At 33.7% G+C, this 15,594-nt stretch overlaps 1 protein-coding gene across 1 annotated transcript in view; it reads left to right on the top strand.

Moving 5' to 3' along the window:
- The window catches only part of LOC129220717 (inactive dipeptidyl peptidase 10-like), a 354,203-nt gene that overhangs the window by 250,803 nt on the left and 87,806 nt on the right, over nucleotides 1-15,594 (top strand). Inside the window, exon 3 of the mRNA XM_054855147.1 lies at nucleotides 12,980-13,078. Coding sequence (XP_054711122.1) covers nucleotides 12,980-13,078 — 99 coding nt within the window. The remainder of the gene's footprint in view (nucleotides 1-12,979; nucleotides 13,079-15,594) is intronic.

The raw sequence follows: 15,594 nt of genomic DNA on the forward strand, positions 1-15,594 counted from the left end.
CTGATGCCATTTCCAAGAGAACAGTATTTAATTCGCTTCTTGATTATCATAACGTGAAAAGGCGGTAGATAGATGCGCCAAAGTACATAATTTGTGACGTCATAAAGACCACGGCTTGTTTTCAAAATCGAAAATTTTTAAAAACAATTAAAAATTAAAACATTGGGAAAATGAAAGTTTTTTTCTCGCTCCATGGTTTCCCTTTTTTTTTTTTTTTTTCTGCATATTCTATCAATTTCAGTGACTAAAAGTAGTACTTTTGACTGAAGGAAACAACCTCAATCTCAATTTGCCGAATCGAACTTCAAATTTCGCCGAATGATAAGTGTTTGTTTATTTGTGTTTAGTTCCGATCTTATGAATAAGTACAAAACAAAAGTAAAAGATTTCTCCGTTAGAATAAAGTATCATTTGAAAAGCACTTACTTAAAAGGTTGAACATGTAAACTTCCTTTTTATTAGTGAAAATTTTGTGAAATCAAGCATAGTTTTTAACAATCTGAAGTATGACAAAAAATGCTTTTTAAAAATTTTAAGAGTAAAAAAGGAGCTGATTCAATTACAGTATTCATAAATTCTATGTGTACTTAGCACAGCTTGTTTATGAAAAAGCACGATGTGCCTTAAGAAAACTTTATCTCCCGAGTGTTTCAAGCAATTAACATTTTAATTACCAGTGAAAGTTTAAAAATTTATTTATTCTTGCTTAGTTATCTTAATATATAAAAATCAATGTCCTGAGATAACATATATATATATATATATATATATATATATATATATATATATATATATATATATATATATATATATATATATATATATATATATATATATATATATATATATATATATATATATATATATACACATATATCAACGTACAGCCGAAACCACTGAAGCTTCAGACTTGAAATTTGGCAGCCATGTCCACATGATTACGAAAGTAACCACTAAGAAAGGATTTTTCGAAATCTCAATTAGTTCAGGAGCAATTAATTAAAATCTCTTAATTTCTGCGAATTAAAAACCTGTCATTGAATTCAAATCCCTTATTTTCGAAGGCTTTCCTCCATTCAAATCATTATTCAGTACTTCATCTCAACTTTTGGTCGATAGCGAACTATAAATTTGTTTTTGTTTCTCACGTGGTTCTTCGAGGCTTTTCTCAAGTCAAATCATAATGTTTCTGTCTATTGCTTTCATTTTTTCAAAACTAGAAACGAAGTTTTTAAGAACATCATCACAGGCGGACTATCCTTTTGAATTTAGAAGAATGCAGTTTCCTGTTGAAGTTTGCTTTGCAATAACCATTAATAAGTCACAAGGACAGACATTAAAAGTAGCAGGGACCGATTTAAGAGAAGACTTTTTTTCACACGGCCAATGTTATGTAACTTGCTCCAAAGTCAGTTCATCAAGCAGCTTAATAATTTTAGCACCAGAAAAAAAAAACTAAAAATTTTGTATACAAAGAACTTCTTAAGATAAATAAATACCTTTGTGCTGAACAGTAAAGTAAGACAAAACAACGTTAGAAGAAGCACAAATTTGTAAATTACAGCAGACACGTGTTTCGGCGTTACAGGGAACGCCTTTTTCAATGCAAAAAATAATGAGCTTATGGATGAAAAGACATCCGACAAAAGAACTTCTTGCTTAAACATGGGTATATCAATAAAATGTGGATGGCCTGTGTTTTCAAAGATAATCAATACTTTAAAAGGATCGTTAATAACATTTAAAGATCGGTTAAGGACAAAGGCATATATGTAAAGAGTCCAGGGGCCCCGGGATACTCCCCAAATTAGAAAAAGTAATAGGTAATAAGTAATTATTATAGGGGATTTTCGAAACTAGGTGCACCAAGCACTGTTAACCCCTGCTAATTCCATTACCCGAGCAATGCCGGGTACGGGAATGCTAGTTTGAATATAAATATTTTAGACGGCGTTTATCTTTCAAAAATTTTAAGCAGAAGCAATTTGTGGGATTTCTGGAACTTAAATCTAAAATGATTACATGAAAAATGTAATATTTCTAATTACTGATAAATATAACTGATAAAAGAAAAATTTTTGCAAATTGTCGAAGGAGGAAGCGACGAACTGCGAAACTTTTCCTGAAAAACAACATTATTATTTTATCTTTTCAGCTTCAGCCAGAAACTTGCTTATCTAATTTTTAGAGCTCGGGACAAAACTTGTCAATGTAAATTTGTTTGCTAAAAACATTTTAAGTATCTCTTAATTTAAGGGAGGTGATGCAAACTTTTATGGTTTTGCTCATAATGTTTTATCAGGAAAATTTATCCACAGTTTCCTAATTTAAAATGTTGTAATAGCTAAACGTTTTATATATTTTTTAAGCGTTTCTGAGAATACTTAAGGTGAAAAATAATTTATAGTTTCATTTAAATTTTTTGAAATAAAATGTAGGATGTTATATTGAGTGTTAGTTAGTTCTTGAGTCAGTATTTTTTTCGTTTATCAAGATGCTATGAAAATATATTTTTAAAAAATGGTATGTAAATTGAAAAAAAGTATTCTTAGAAGTTGGAGGTACATTTTAAACAACTCAGAGTATAGATTCTGATTTATGTAGCCAAAATAATAGTAACAGCAGATATTTATCAATTTAGATATTATCCGTACTTCCAAATGTCTCTCTTACAGAAAAAAAAAACTGCAAACATAGCACATAAGCGATGACTGCTATTTTGTTGACTATAGTTTTCTGCTAAATGAACTGGAAAATCAGGTTTTTAGAGAACCGTACTTTAAGTAGTTGCAATAGAATTTTATTTTTAAAAAGCTCTAGTAAGCTTTAGAAGCTGTACTAAGGATAGGAAAAAATGTAGAAAAGGCAATGCAAAAGAAAGGAAGTAGCATATTTTCAAAATCTCGGACCAACTCATAACATCAGTTTATTATAGGGGTTCCCAAACTTTTCCGGATCGCGGCACCCATTGAAGTATTAGAATATTCCCACTGCACCCTAATCTATTATTATTATTTACTTATATTGATACCATGGACACGTCGCCGCACTCCTCGCATCTTCCTGCGTCACTCCAGGTGGCGCGGCACCCAGTTTCACAACCCCTGCTTTATTACATTGTTCAGCACAAATCTCTTCAATTTTAAAATTTTCAAAACTCTTAGTATTATGCAAGAGTAACACAATACTCTCTGGCTCTGATAAAGGGATTTCTGAAGCTTAAGCGCTTCAACTGGTTAAAATAGGGGTGAGAAAAGCTATTTTGCGTTGCAATTAGCATCGTGAGAACCTTCAAAATTTCTCCTCTTTCAAACCAAAGATGAGATTGTTCAAGGTCGAACTTCTCTTTACCTAAGCCAGACTGTATTGTGTGTGTCTCGTGCTTTCAAAAGAAAAAAATAATAATATCGACAGATTTAATGGTCTTTATTATGTTTGAAGCACTGAAGAAATGCCTGAAGTTTAACCAGACTGATTTCAAATACAGTGGTCGCAGCTTATATGAATCACGTTTGTTCTAAGCAATTTTGATTAAATAAAGCGGCTGATTCAATAAAGCGGCTAGTTCAATAAAGCTGGATTTTGTTCTGTTTTAAGCAATTTGATTCATTAAAGCGGCTGAGTCAATTCACCACTGATTCATTTTACCAGCGTCCGCTGTAAAACCAAACTGTAAGTTTACTTGTTAGTTAAAATGATAATTTCAAAGGGGAATTAAATTCTTTAAAAAATAGAATGAAATGGAAGTTACTGCCTTTAAATCAGAGCTAAGGCAAGAACTACATACGAAATACTGACAGCTCCGCTATGACATCCAGACGTCAATTTCATCCTTGCTGTGGACTCAACTGTCTGGAATAATAACCGAGCTGGAGGCAGATGTTCTCTCGTTGAAGCTGACATTTCCAACGAACTGGTAGCTAAAGTGAATTCAGCACACCAATAAGAATCCGCAAGCATTGTGCTGGTCAACTCAAAAATTGAAGGTAAAAAGTTTGGTAAGCAGTATGTTACCAAAATAGGCCAGAGTTAACTGAAAGAGAAATACCGACAGCTCGATTATGATATCCAGAAACTGCAGTTTCGTCCTTGTCATAGGCTCAGTAGTCTGGAATAGTCAGTAACCGAGCTGTTGGCAGATCTCGCTCATTAAAGCTGAGCCTAGCTGCGTCGCCCAGCTTTGCATGGTCTACCTCGAAAATAAAAGTTATGTCAAATGACGCGTGTTCAACAATCAGGCTTGAACAAAAAAAAAATCAGTAAAATTTTGCGGCAAATTGAGGGAAAATAACCAAAAAGGTAACATTTTAAATCTCCCGATTCCAGGAAAAGCCTCAAAACAAAAGCCAAAATTTTATTTGTTCATACTTGAGGGGAAAAAATGGGTGCAGATCTTTCTTCTCAATGTTTTTCTTCACGCTACAAATTTCAATAAAAGCATTGTTACGAAAAGTTGAGATAAAGCACTAAATAATAATTTGAATGGAGGAAATCCTTCGAAAAATAGGGATTTTATGTCGAATTCTAAGTATTATAATAAATAGTTTTTAGTTGATATCTCTGCTAATTATTATCGGGCCAAATATAAAGACGGGAAAATGACGAATCTGTCGATACCTGGTTCGATGGTGAGTTCACTGGCGTTTGGGAGATGTAACTCGGACATAAATACGTACATAGATACATACGCTCAGTTTTTAATTATATAAGATCACCAACAAATCAGTGGTGGGTTTACCTTGTCGCAACTGTGAGAGGCCCCAACGACCATGAGGACCGCGAATGTGGGCTGCAAAAATGCACATAGTTATGTGATAGACAAAGTAGCCTCCAAGAAAGGCAATGCGACGGGCTCCCAAGCCTGTAAATCCACCACTGCAATAAACTGGTCGCGAAAATGAATTTAGGACACCATCGAGAGTCCACAAGCATGATGCGGTTCAACTTTTACTTCCTGCTTTTTACCTAAGCTTTTACCTTCATTTTCAAGTTGAACCAATCCATGCTTGCGAACTCTCGTTGAAGTGCTATATTCGTTTTAATTACCAATTTATTGGTAATCTCAGCTTCAATGAGAGATTATCTACATCCAAGTCGGTTATTGACTATTTCAGAACGATGAGTCCGCAACAAGGACAAAACTGCGGACTCTGGATGTCATAACCAGGATGTCGTTATTTAGCATAAATGAAAGTTTTCGTCCAAAAGTGGACAAAGTAGTTTTTCGGTGGGCTCTTCAATTATTTGTACTTTTTTTCTTCCTCAAACCTATTTTAAATACACAGTTGATTTATTTTTAAACATATGCTACAAATTATTTTTCAAAAATAGATCTCAAACATATCTGACTAAAGAAAAAGAAAAACCATTTATTACTTTAAATTTGTTCCGAGTTTCCTATTTTAAAGAAAAAAATCCCTGTAATTTGGAAAGAAAAACGATCTTATGACTGAAATATTAGTTACAAAGTATATTTATTTTGACTGAGATAATTATTTCGATGTCATTTTAAACTGATTGGTTGGTTCAAGATAAACTTTGCTAATGATCCAGAATTTGATCCGGCTGATTAATCACTTTCCTGACATTAAAGAATGAATGAAGCTGAACTAATATATTTTGTCAGCTACCGGTCATTTATTCAAGTCACATAAAATTTCCAATACAGACTGAAAACTAACTGGAATTGAAATTCTAATCAGTGTTTGACAGTCGAAATCCATGTCTCTTTTCCAAAGACGAAATGATATTTTATTTTATTTTGTGTTATCTAGGGTTGTTCTAAAATTTTACTGTTTCCAATTAGCTTATTTTTAATTTTAAGGTGGTTCGTTATCTATGGGGCATAAATTATGCCGTCGAAATTGTTTGAAATGCTCATGAAACAGCTGGAACTTTTATTTAAACAGTGATTGGTGATGCAGACGATGTTGCTGGAAGAGTAATTTATTGTATAGTAGATATTTTCTTTCCAGAAATATTAAGCCAGTGCTTCATAATTTAACTCTAACATTTTGCATATCGTCACCTCAGAGCAATAGTAAGATACTATTTAAGCCTGAGAACAATAGTAAGATATCTTACTTTGATGAATGCCCTGAATGCATCGAAACACGTACTTATTCCACAGTACAAAGTTTTTGGCTGCTTTTTTACAAGATATCCTACTGCTGCTCAGAGGCGACTATAATAAGTAAAGTAAAATTCTGTTGTGAGCATCAAAAGGACCTGTGTGCCCAGTTTGAATAAAATCCGACGTAAACTGCAGATTTGCATAAGGAACAGACACAAGCACATACATACATTTTTATGACGCATAAAAAAATCATACAGCGTGACGCGTGAGAAGGAGAGCAAAAGGTGGTTTATTGAATTGCGATATTTTGTGGCAAAGGAGGAAGGGGGTCAAATATGTTTAAAAATCTTTTATGGACAACCCCTTATTTAACAGGGAATATCCAAAGTTGTTTAGCACAAATAAATCGATTACTGAATGCACGTATTTGGAGTTCCCAGGAACCCCTTTTTCAATTCAAAGTTGTGAGACTTTGGATGGAAAGATATCCGGTAAAGACATCAGGCAATTGGACGCAACAAGTTAACGGATGAATACATTAAATTATTACATAAAAAAAATACAATTCATGGAATATTGGACAATTGGATGTCTTTACATCCAAAAGCTAGCATGAATTGAAAAAACGGTTTCTGGAAACCCCGAAATACGTGTATTCAATAATCTGTTTATTTGTAAGAAATAAATAAATACCTTTGTGCGGAAAAGTAAATGGTAATCAACAACGTTTTGACGCACAAAATTAGCAGATTACTGCATACAGGTATTCCGAGGTTTCAGGGAACCCTTTTTTCAATGCAAGTAGTGAGCTTCTGGATGAAAAGACATCCTTTGCATACACGGGTTTTGAGGTTTCTGGGAATCACTTTTTCAATGCAGATGAATGGAACGACATCCTTTTGGATGCCTTTTCATCCAAAGACTCACTACTTGCATTGAAAAAGAGGTTCCCTGCAACCTCAAAACACGTGTAGGCAGTAATCTGCTAATTTTGTGCGTCAAGACGTTGTTGATTACCATTTACTGTTCATTTGTGCTAAACAATGTTGAATATTTCCTGTTTTTTCTCAGCACAAAGGTATTTATTTATTTCTCAAACCCTAATTTCTTTACGATAGACACAATTCGAAATAAATATCATTTCCATCTAGTCACCTTTCATCTTTCGATATTTTCTTTACACATCAAAATTCGTTTTGCACAAAATTGGCTTAAATTGATCAGAATTACCAAAGCAGAGCTTTTGTTTAATGTCTTGCGTAGGAGGCGATTGAAAGGAAATCGTAGCATCTCTTTTGGATCGAACATAGAAGTAATGCCAAGAGGTAAACCCCCCGAATGACGTGATTCACATTCAAAGACTTATGTGCAGCTTACCGCATTCAAAACAGATTAAATATTAATGTGGACTAGGGGTGCTTGCGTAAAGAGCTTGCTGCTAATTGGAGATGCGAAGATTTCAAAGGTAAAACAAATATCTGGTGACTTTATCCTTGACATTTAAATTCTATTAATGATTTATAAATGCTGCGTTTAGTATCGATATCAGCTCGGTCGATGAATTTTGAAAAGTGTTTTTTCTTTTTTTTACTTCCTTTTACATAATAAAGAAAGTATTGTATTCACAAAAAAAAATTCACTCAAATATCGGCCAAAATTTCAATTTTGCTCACCCCCGAAAGAATGTTGAGTTGTTTTTTCACGAGCATATGTACCCAAGAACGTACGGACGTCCCAAATATCCATTTTGACGATCCCTGAATTAATTACCACGAACGTTCTCGTGACGTCTGTATGAGCGCATGTGCTTACGTATCATCATGTAGGCTTTTAGTTGGGTCTAGTTGTGAACTATGGTGGTTCAAAAAACCTTTTTTTCAGCTAGAGTTCAGAACATCTCCTTTTTTTTTTTTTCTTAAATTTTAAGAGGGTGCTCAGTGACCCCTCAATTTAACATTAGCCGTACCATAGAAAATCCCAGGAGTTTTAAAACATTTAATTTCCTCAGTTGTTTCTTTGTAAATAATTATTTTATTGCAATGCATATGCATATTACTAGTGCATATTATAATATGTAGCACTGTTTTTTTAGATCAATGAGCTTTTTTAACTCCCCTCCCCATACTTACGAAGTTTGGGGGAGGGGGTTGAGCACCGTCTTTCAGTTGAAATAGGAGGCTAAATATCTTCCAGTATATTTCTATCCATAAGTCTAAAAATATTGAGGAGTGTCCTGTTATCTAGGAAAATCTTTTTTTTTTTTCATCTATGTTTGAACCACCCTCCCCATACTTATGAAGTTTGGGGGAGGGGGTTGAGCACCGACTTTCAGTTGAAATAGGAAGCTAAAATTCTTCCAGTACATTACTATCCACAAGTCGAAAAAAAATTGAGGGGTGTCCTGTTATCTAGGCGAAACTTTTTGTTTTACATGTATTTTTAACAGACTTCAAAAAGGAGGCGGTTATCAGTTCATACCGTATGTATGTTTTTTTTTTTTTTTTTTTTTTTTTTTTTTTTTTTTGTCCACTCACAGCGTCTCACCTAGTGAACCGATTTTGATGATTCTGTTTTTAATGGATAGGGAATGGTTCAACTTAGGTCCCATTACTTTGTTTGACCATATTTGTTCTTTAGAAAAAATAGTTATGGTCAAAAAACAGTAAATTTCATGCAATTTCCCTATAAAATGATTAAATATAAAACCCATTGTTACAAAAGCTTGGTGCCATACAAGTTATTTTAATAGAAATTGTACTGATAATTTTGAATGGAGGCTTCTCTGAAGCAAGCATTAAGTTTCTTCATTGTCAATGTCCTATAGTGGGGGTAAACCTACCTGGAAGCGAGGTAATGCAGTGATTAGGATCTGCTCAGCCTTCACAGTACTACCAGGTTAGGTTTGCCTCAACTATATATATATATATATAGTAGTATTTTTATCGTTATCATCTATGCCAATAACAGATGATCGTGGTTAATTAAGGAGATACAGGATTGCATCACAAGCAACTTGTATGCTATGAAATGTAAATTAGTCAGAGACAACGTAATATTTAAATATTTATAATTAAATTAACACACAAATGAATTTCAGAGATTAACAAAGATGAATTTTTAGTGTCAATCGCTTAAAGTTTAAAGCGTGTTCATAGTTCTTTTTTAGTTTGGAATATTTTTATGAAAAAAATAAGGTGAAGTTTCGTGATGGTAACTTCTTACTATTTCTGAAATACATTTACACTAAAAAGAATGAATTAAAAAAATTTTGAAAAAAAAAATAGAACCGACTTTAAAATTGCACTAAAAAGTGAAAAATAATTTTATTCTTTAAACACCAGCGATAATACTTTTAAACATAATTTTTGAAGTTGGCGCAAAAGCGAGCCATATAACTCAACTATAAATTTAACCGGACTCAGTTTCTTTACGACCACATACATTATGCATTGATTACAGTATATTTGAGTAACTATATAAATGCTTCGTTCCTAACTTTGGATGATTTTCTGAAAAAAAATATGAACAAAGCATGGTTACACTGGATTTTACTTTTAGTTTTTGCGCCAACTTCAAAAATTATGTTTAAAAGTATTATCGCTGGTGTTTAAAGAATAAAATTATTTTTCACTTTTTAGAGCAATTTTGAAGTCGGTTCTATTTTTTTTTTCAAAATTTTTTTTTTTGAACCACCCTATTGTGCACCTCCCCTTTTGGTTGATTTCGGACGTTCCAAAAGGGGTCTTTTTCACCTAATTTGGGGGAAAATCAGTGTTAATTTCAATACAAACTCAACTGATGTTATAATTTGGCGAACGCATGGCGATATTTCGCCAAGTTTTTAGTAGCCAAGTTTTGTCGCCAACTTGCTTCTTTTCCGATGCTATACTGCTTATTGCATGTTTGCGGCGGAAGTTAATTGGGGGGGGGGGGAACGACATAAAAAACGTTCCACTTACTACCTTCAAAGCTCATGCGCAGATCTATGTTTATATAAACTAGTTTAGAACGAACCCTCCATGACAAAATCGGCTAGCGCGGCGACCAATAGTTATGGACCTAGTAGGTTGCGTTAGTTATGGGCGTGTGTAACTGAACTAGCTGCCATAGTTATGGTCCTTGTGCCCATACAAGAAATCCTATTTTTTCTCCTCCTGTAGAAATGACATGGCGTGAGTTTTCTCCTCATGTGGACGTCATGCCCAAGGTCAAATGTCTTGTTATCATAGCCATAATTGAAAAACACGGAACAACAAAAACAGCAACAGACAGGAATTTGAGTGTTTTTTTTTCCCCCATCATTTACAATATTTGCCAATACGCACCAGCCAAGTTGAACTTCAACAAATCAAGTTCAACCAATCAGATGTGTTCAATGGGTGGTTCGGGTGTTTGTCTGAGGTTCAACTTGATTGATAAATGTAGCCATTAAAATGTAAAATTGTTGCTTGCAAATTTTCGTTTTTTTTTTAATTTTGAATTCAGAATTCGCAAAAGCTTATAATCTTAAAGAGTATAATTTATATCACGCGTACAAGATTGCACCCATCCATCTAATTAGGCTTTATGTTTAATTATACGAAAAACTTTTTTTTTTATTGATTTGCTATTGAAAATCTTCTTGCAAGTTTGATGAACAGTAATTCAATCAATTGTTATTCATTTGGAATTTATTTCCCATTTTTTTCTAATAAATTTTTGAACACACTTTTTGTATGTTCTAAAATTAAACTTTTCTAACTGTATTTTTAATTTTCAGAAAATAACACTTTGCTTTTATTTGAACATTTTTAAAAATTGTAACAGCATCACGATTTTTTTTCTATTTTTGATGAGTAAAATATTAACATTTTGAAGTTCAAATGACGAAAGACAGCATAAAATGAGATCATAATTACGAAGAAAAGCTAATGGTAGTTTTTATCGTTAGTGTTTAAAATTTTTCGTATGCATATTGAAGATTGCTATAGTTCTTTATTTTTCCCTCTTGCATTCATTTCACTTTAAATTACTTTTTAGCAAGAAATGGAATTACAAAAGTAGAATCAGTTTTTTGGTTCATTAAAGGAATGCTTTCAAAAATGTAATCAAAAAGTAAAGGAAAGAGAAAGAAACATAATCACACTAATTTCATTTTCAACGGAAATATTTTTGAAAGCATTGTAATTATACTTCCAATTACTTTTTTTAATTTTGAACAGCAGTGTTTCCATTTCTAAAAATAGTTTGTGGGTTTAAAAAATGAAAAAATCTTTTATAACAACCTGGGTTGCCAGGTCTGGCATATTAGCCATTTTGGCTGCTTCCGACCACGCATGGAAGATAGAAAAATGGAGGATAGAAAAATTTAAAAAGCATTAGCCAGACCCCGAACCATTCTGCATTTCTATCAATAGTGTTATCATATTATATTGCGTGATCAATTCTAAGAAATGTAAAACTTACTGAACAAAAGGTCCAAAGAGCTTCAATGTTAAAAAGCTTCAATGTTAAAATAACTTGAATCAGTTATTTTAACATTGAAGCTATTTAGAAAAAATGTTAAAACATTTAAATATAGAGCCAATATGTCTTTCCAATAAAAACACAGGAAATTTCTTGTGAGTAATTTAGTAGGGTTGCAATTGAAGATTTCCTATCTAGGGCAGGATTCTCAACCGGCGGTCCGACTGCGGCGAAACATTTGACCGGTCCTCAGAGTTTTTGCTCGGCCACATTAAAAGCATTTCTTTTCTAAGAAAAAGGAAAAAAACAGCAAGATTTTACTTTTTATTTATTAATTCATTTATTATTAGGTAAAAAAGGGAAAAAAAGCCTCAGCCGTTCGCTAAGTTTTTTCACGAGTGTTTAATGGTTCTTGTGTCAAAAGTTTTATCTTTTTTATTTTTTTTTATTTATTTATTTATTTATTTATTTATTTATTTTTTTTGCAAAAGAAAATAGAAAGAAAACGCCCTCATCGATCCAAAACATTCATGTTTTTAACGGTGTCCGCAAATGCAAGGGTTTTCTTCTTCTTTTTTTTTTTTTTTTTGGTAAATGAAAAGAAGAAGGAAAATAAGATTTAAAAAAAAAACAACACAGGATCAAAAAAAGGCTGAGAAGGCACTGATCTAGGGAATGTTTTGAAGATTTTAGAATGTTATTGTCAGTGTTTTATGATCGTGAGTTTTTGACAAGAAAATAACCATCATAGATTTTAACTCGTAATATTGACACGGAACTAAATACTTCAACTGTAAAAGCGTCTTCGTGAGAAAAAGTTTTTGTCCGCTCTCACGTAAAAGTTATCAAATTATCGTGAATGAAGTTTTAATATATCGTACACCCTTGTGAAAATTAATGGGTTCAAGCCAATGTTTTTACAAAATCACCATTATTTACATCATTTAATTATAAAATCAAAATCACCACTTAGTCTGTCCCATCCCCTCCTTTTGTCCAGCACCATTTTTACTTTACTGGACATACAGTCAACTACAGTTTTGCTCTTTTCTTTGAATTCTTGATCTCTAAACCGTGTTTTTAGCAAACCACAAATCATTTTTTTCCTTTGTTGTGCAATCAGATTTTCACTCAATCTTGCCTTTTCCGTGGAGAAATATTCATGGTTAACAAAAAGACAAAAAATGATCGAATTGAGAAAAAGCAGCAAAAATATGTAGAAATTTATAACGCTTAAACAAAACACAATATTTTTGACAAAAAAACTTGAGGTTATAGCGTCTAATCAACTGGTAGGCTAAACAGCTATTATAAACAAAGATTGAATAACCTAAAAATTCGAAAATTAACGATTCTTAACTTGATTCCATTAATTCGCACAAGGGTGTAAGAAAAAATGATATTGAAAAAAAAAGTTGTTTGTAAGTTAAGTAATTGAAACATTTTTATTTGTTGCAGAGGATCAAGGTCCTAGGATACGGCATCCTCTAATGGAGTTGGATGATGTCATGGAAGGAATATACATTCCGAGGTTATTCAATGGCACGTGGATATCAGGTAAATTTATACACTTGGATGAAACTACTCTTCGAAAAAATATTGTACACTGTAAAAACGATTTAGGAACGTTCCTGGAAAATTATGGGCAGCTGATGTGCCCAATTTCTGACAGTAACATACCTTGCAAAAACCAGGAAGGCTTCCCGCTAAAGTTCAGTAACCTTCCTAAAATTGTCCCGGAAGCTTCCTGAACAATTCAGAAATCATGTTTGAAGTCAGTCATGTATATGGAACTTTAGAGTAAACTTAGGTAGACATAATATATTCGCTTGGCACCTTCCTGATTTATTAAGAAAGTTCCACTAGCAGTATTGCAAACATGGCCAAAGCTAAGCCAGAATTGCAAGGAAATATCTAGAATTTTACTCTCCTGCAATTCTTGCAAAGCAACATAGTCCATACTTATTCGCTCCCTTTGGGAGCTTAATGAACATGGAGAGGCCGTAATGGAACTGAAGCCGATTCACTTTATAAATACCCTCATTCAATCTTTAAACTGGGAGCTAAAAATATGTTTCGCAACAGTGAAAAGTCTGCATTCGTACAACTTGTAGCAATTCAGGAAACCTTTTGAAAATAATTCTTGATTTTTCTAGGAAGTGGATAAAAACCATTGAAATCCGGAAACGTTACACGGAAATACTCAGTAACGTTTCAGATTTTTTTTTTACAGTGTATTGAATAGTTGTTCATCTCAAAAGAGTCTGAACATTTATAAAACCGAAAAGATGAAGAACATTTTTCTAAAACACGCAATTCAATAGCAGTTAAGAAATCAAGTAGGTTCTAGAACAAACTCTCTTGCAACAAATATATAAGAAATCGTTCCGAGATCAAAGATTAACAAAGGATGATTACCCGCAACCTTGGAGTAAAAAATAAGTATGTATATTTCTACTCAAAAAATGTAATCCGGAAACAGGGTGTATGTTTCTTCCCAAAAGAAAAGAATTCGATTTCCTCAAAGTAAAAAAAAATTATAAATAAAATTTCCATAATTGTATGACAATGTTTTTTTTGACAATGACGTCACATCAGATGCGCGGAAGACAAACCGGAGCATATCAGCATTGTTTGACACTCTCCGGAAGTATAGTGCTCTAGACACTATAGAGGAAGAGTCAAAATATCAATTCTGCAGGAAATGGGGAGGGCCATAAACACGGTCGACAAATCAAAGCTTTCACTATGCGTTCATTAATAGGGAGTTCGGCGCGAGTTTTAAAATAAGATTTATTTATTATTGCAAACAAACATGGACGCTTCAGGATGAAAATTTCGCTAAAGCTTCATTTGCCAACCCTTTATCTTGTTCCCAACCGGTTTTGACGTAGACTCCTCCAACAACAAACGAAAACAATGCTGTGGTACATTATAACAGATAAGACGCTACATTTAAGCTATCTGCTTGACGAAATAGAGTAGATCGTGTACTGTTTCTGAGCTCTTATTGTAGGTACGTTCGATTCTAAATGAATATAATCCCGGTTGGCAATCGCGCCCTTTCTCGGCTTGCACATTGAAATATCAACCAATACTGTTTTTTCGACCTCAGCAGGACACGACCCTTGGCTCTTATCATAATTTAACGCAGTAGTTGCAACTAAACTCATCATCTTCTTGTACCCCAGTCGTTTACGCATTTTCGAATACTTTCCTTTTAACAAGATGACTTTCAGAAAACAAAAAAAATTGGAGAGTTTCCAATTCATAATGACGTTTGGAATTAATGCTCTAACGAGCCTAATGGTTACATTAATTTCAAGACAAACAATTGTTTACGGAGAGACGTCACGCATAAATCAATCTACTAGTCAGAAAAAGTAATCAATTTCATTTGCTCCTTGGGAACTGGGCGCGTGCGGTAATTCGTCAGCAAGGCATGACAGCAGTGGTTGATGGACTAGATCATTCCATGTCATTCATCACACTGTAGGATTACTGCTGAGTTGGACGTGAAAAGGATGAGGTAACGGTTACAGGCACACCAGCATAATAAAGGTGGAGACTAATCTAATGAAGTCTGTCTCTGATTCGGCAATAGGAGCAGCAGAGTGTTGAAATAAAAAGTGGATGTACTGCGAGTGAGAATGAGATGTGTTGATAAAAGGAAATGTTGGCGTTCAGATGGAATGGAAATGCGCTCTTATACCTTGCAAGCAAGCTAACTTTTTATTATATTTCATTTAATTAAAAAATGTCACCTTCCAGAAAAAAAAACTGAAAGAAAATGTGGCCCAAACCACTCTTCTCACAAAGGTCCAGGTCGAAGGTTGCGTTCGTATACCGCACTCGGTCGACCAGTGACTAACCTTGCGTTCTATGAGAGCTACCGGTTAACTAATTGTTACCGATGTCGTTCACTCGCTTCATCGGAAGCTCCACCCATCGGTCGCAATTTAAGCCGGTTGATTGAACCACGTGACATTTTTGACCGATAATATATTTTTCGCATGCGCGTATTCGTCTGCGCAAGTTTACGGTGATGAATCGAAAGCGTTCAATAAAGCATT

The sequence above is a fragment of the Uloborus diversus genome, chromosome 4, assembly GCF_026930045.1.
Source record: "Uloborus diversus isolate 005 chromosome 4, Udiv.v.3.1, whole genome shotgun sequence".
NCBI lineage: Eukaryota > Metazoa > Arthropoda > Arachnida > Araneae > Uloboridae > Uloborus > Uloborus diversus.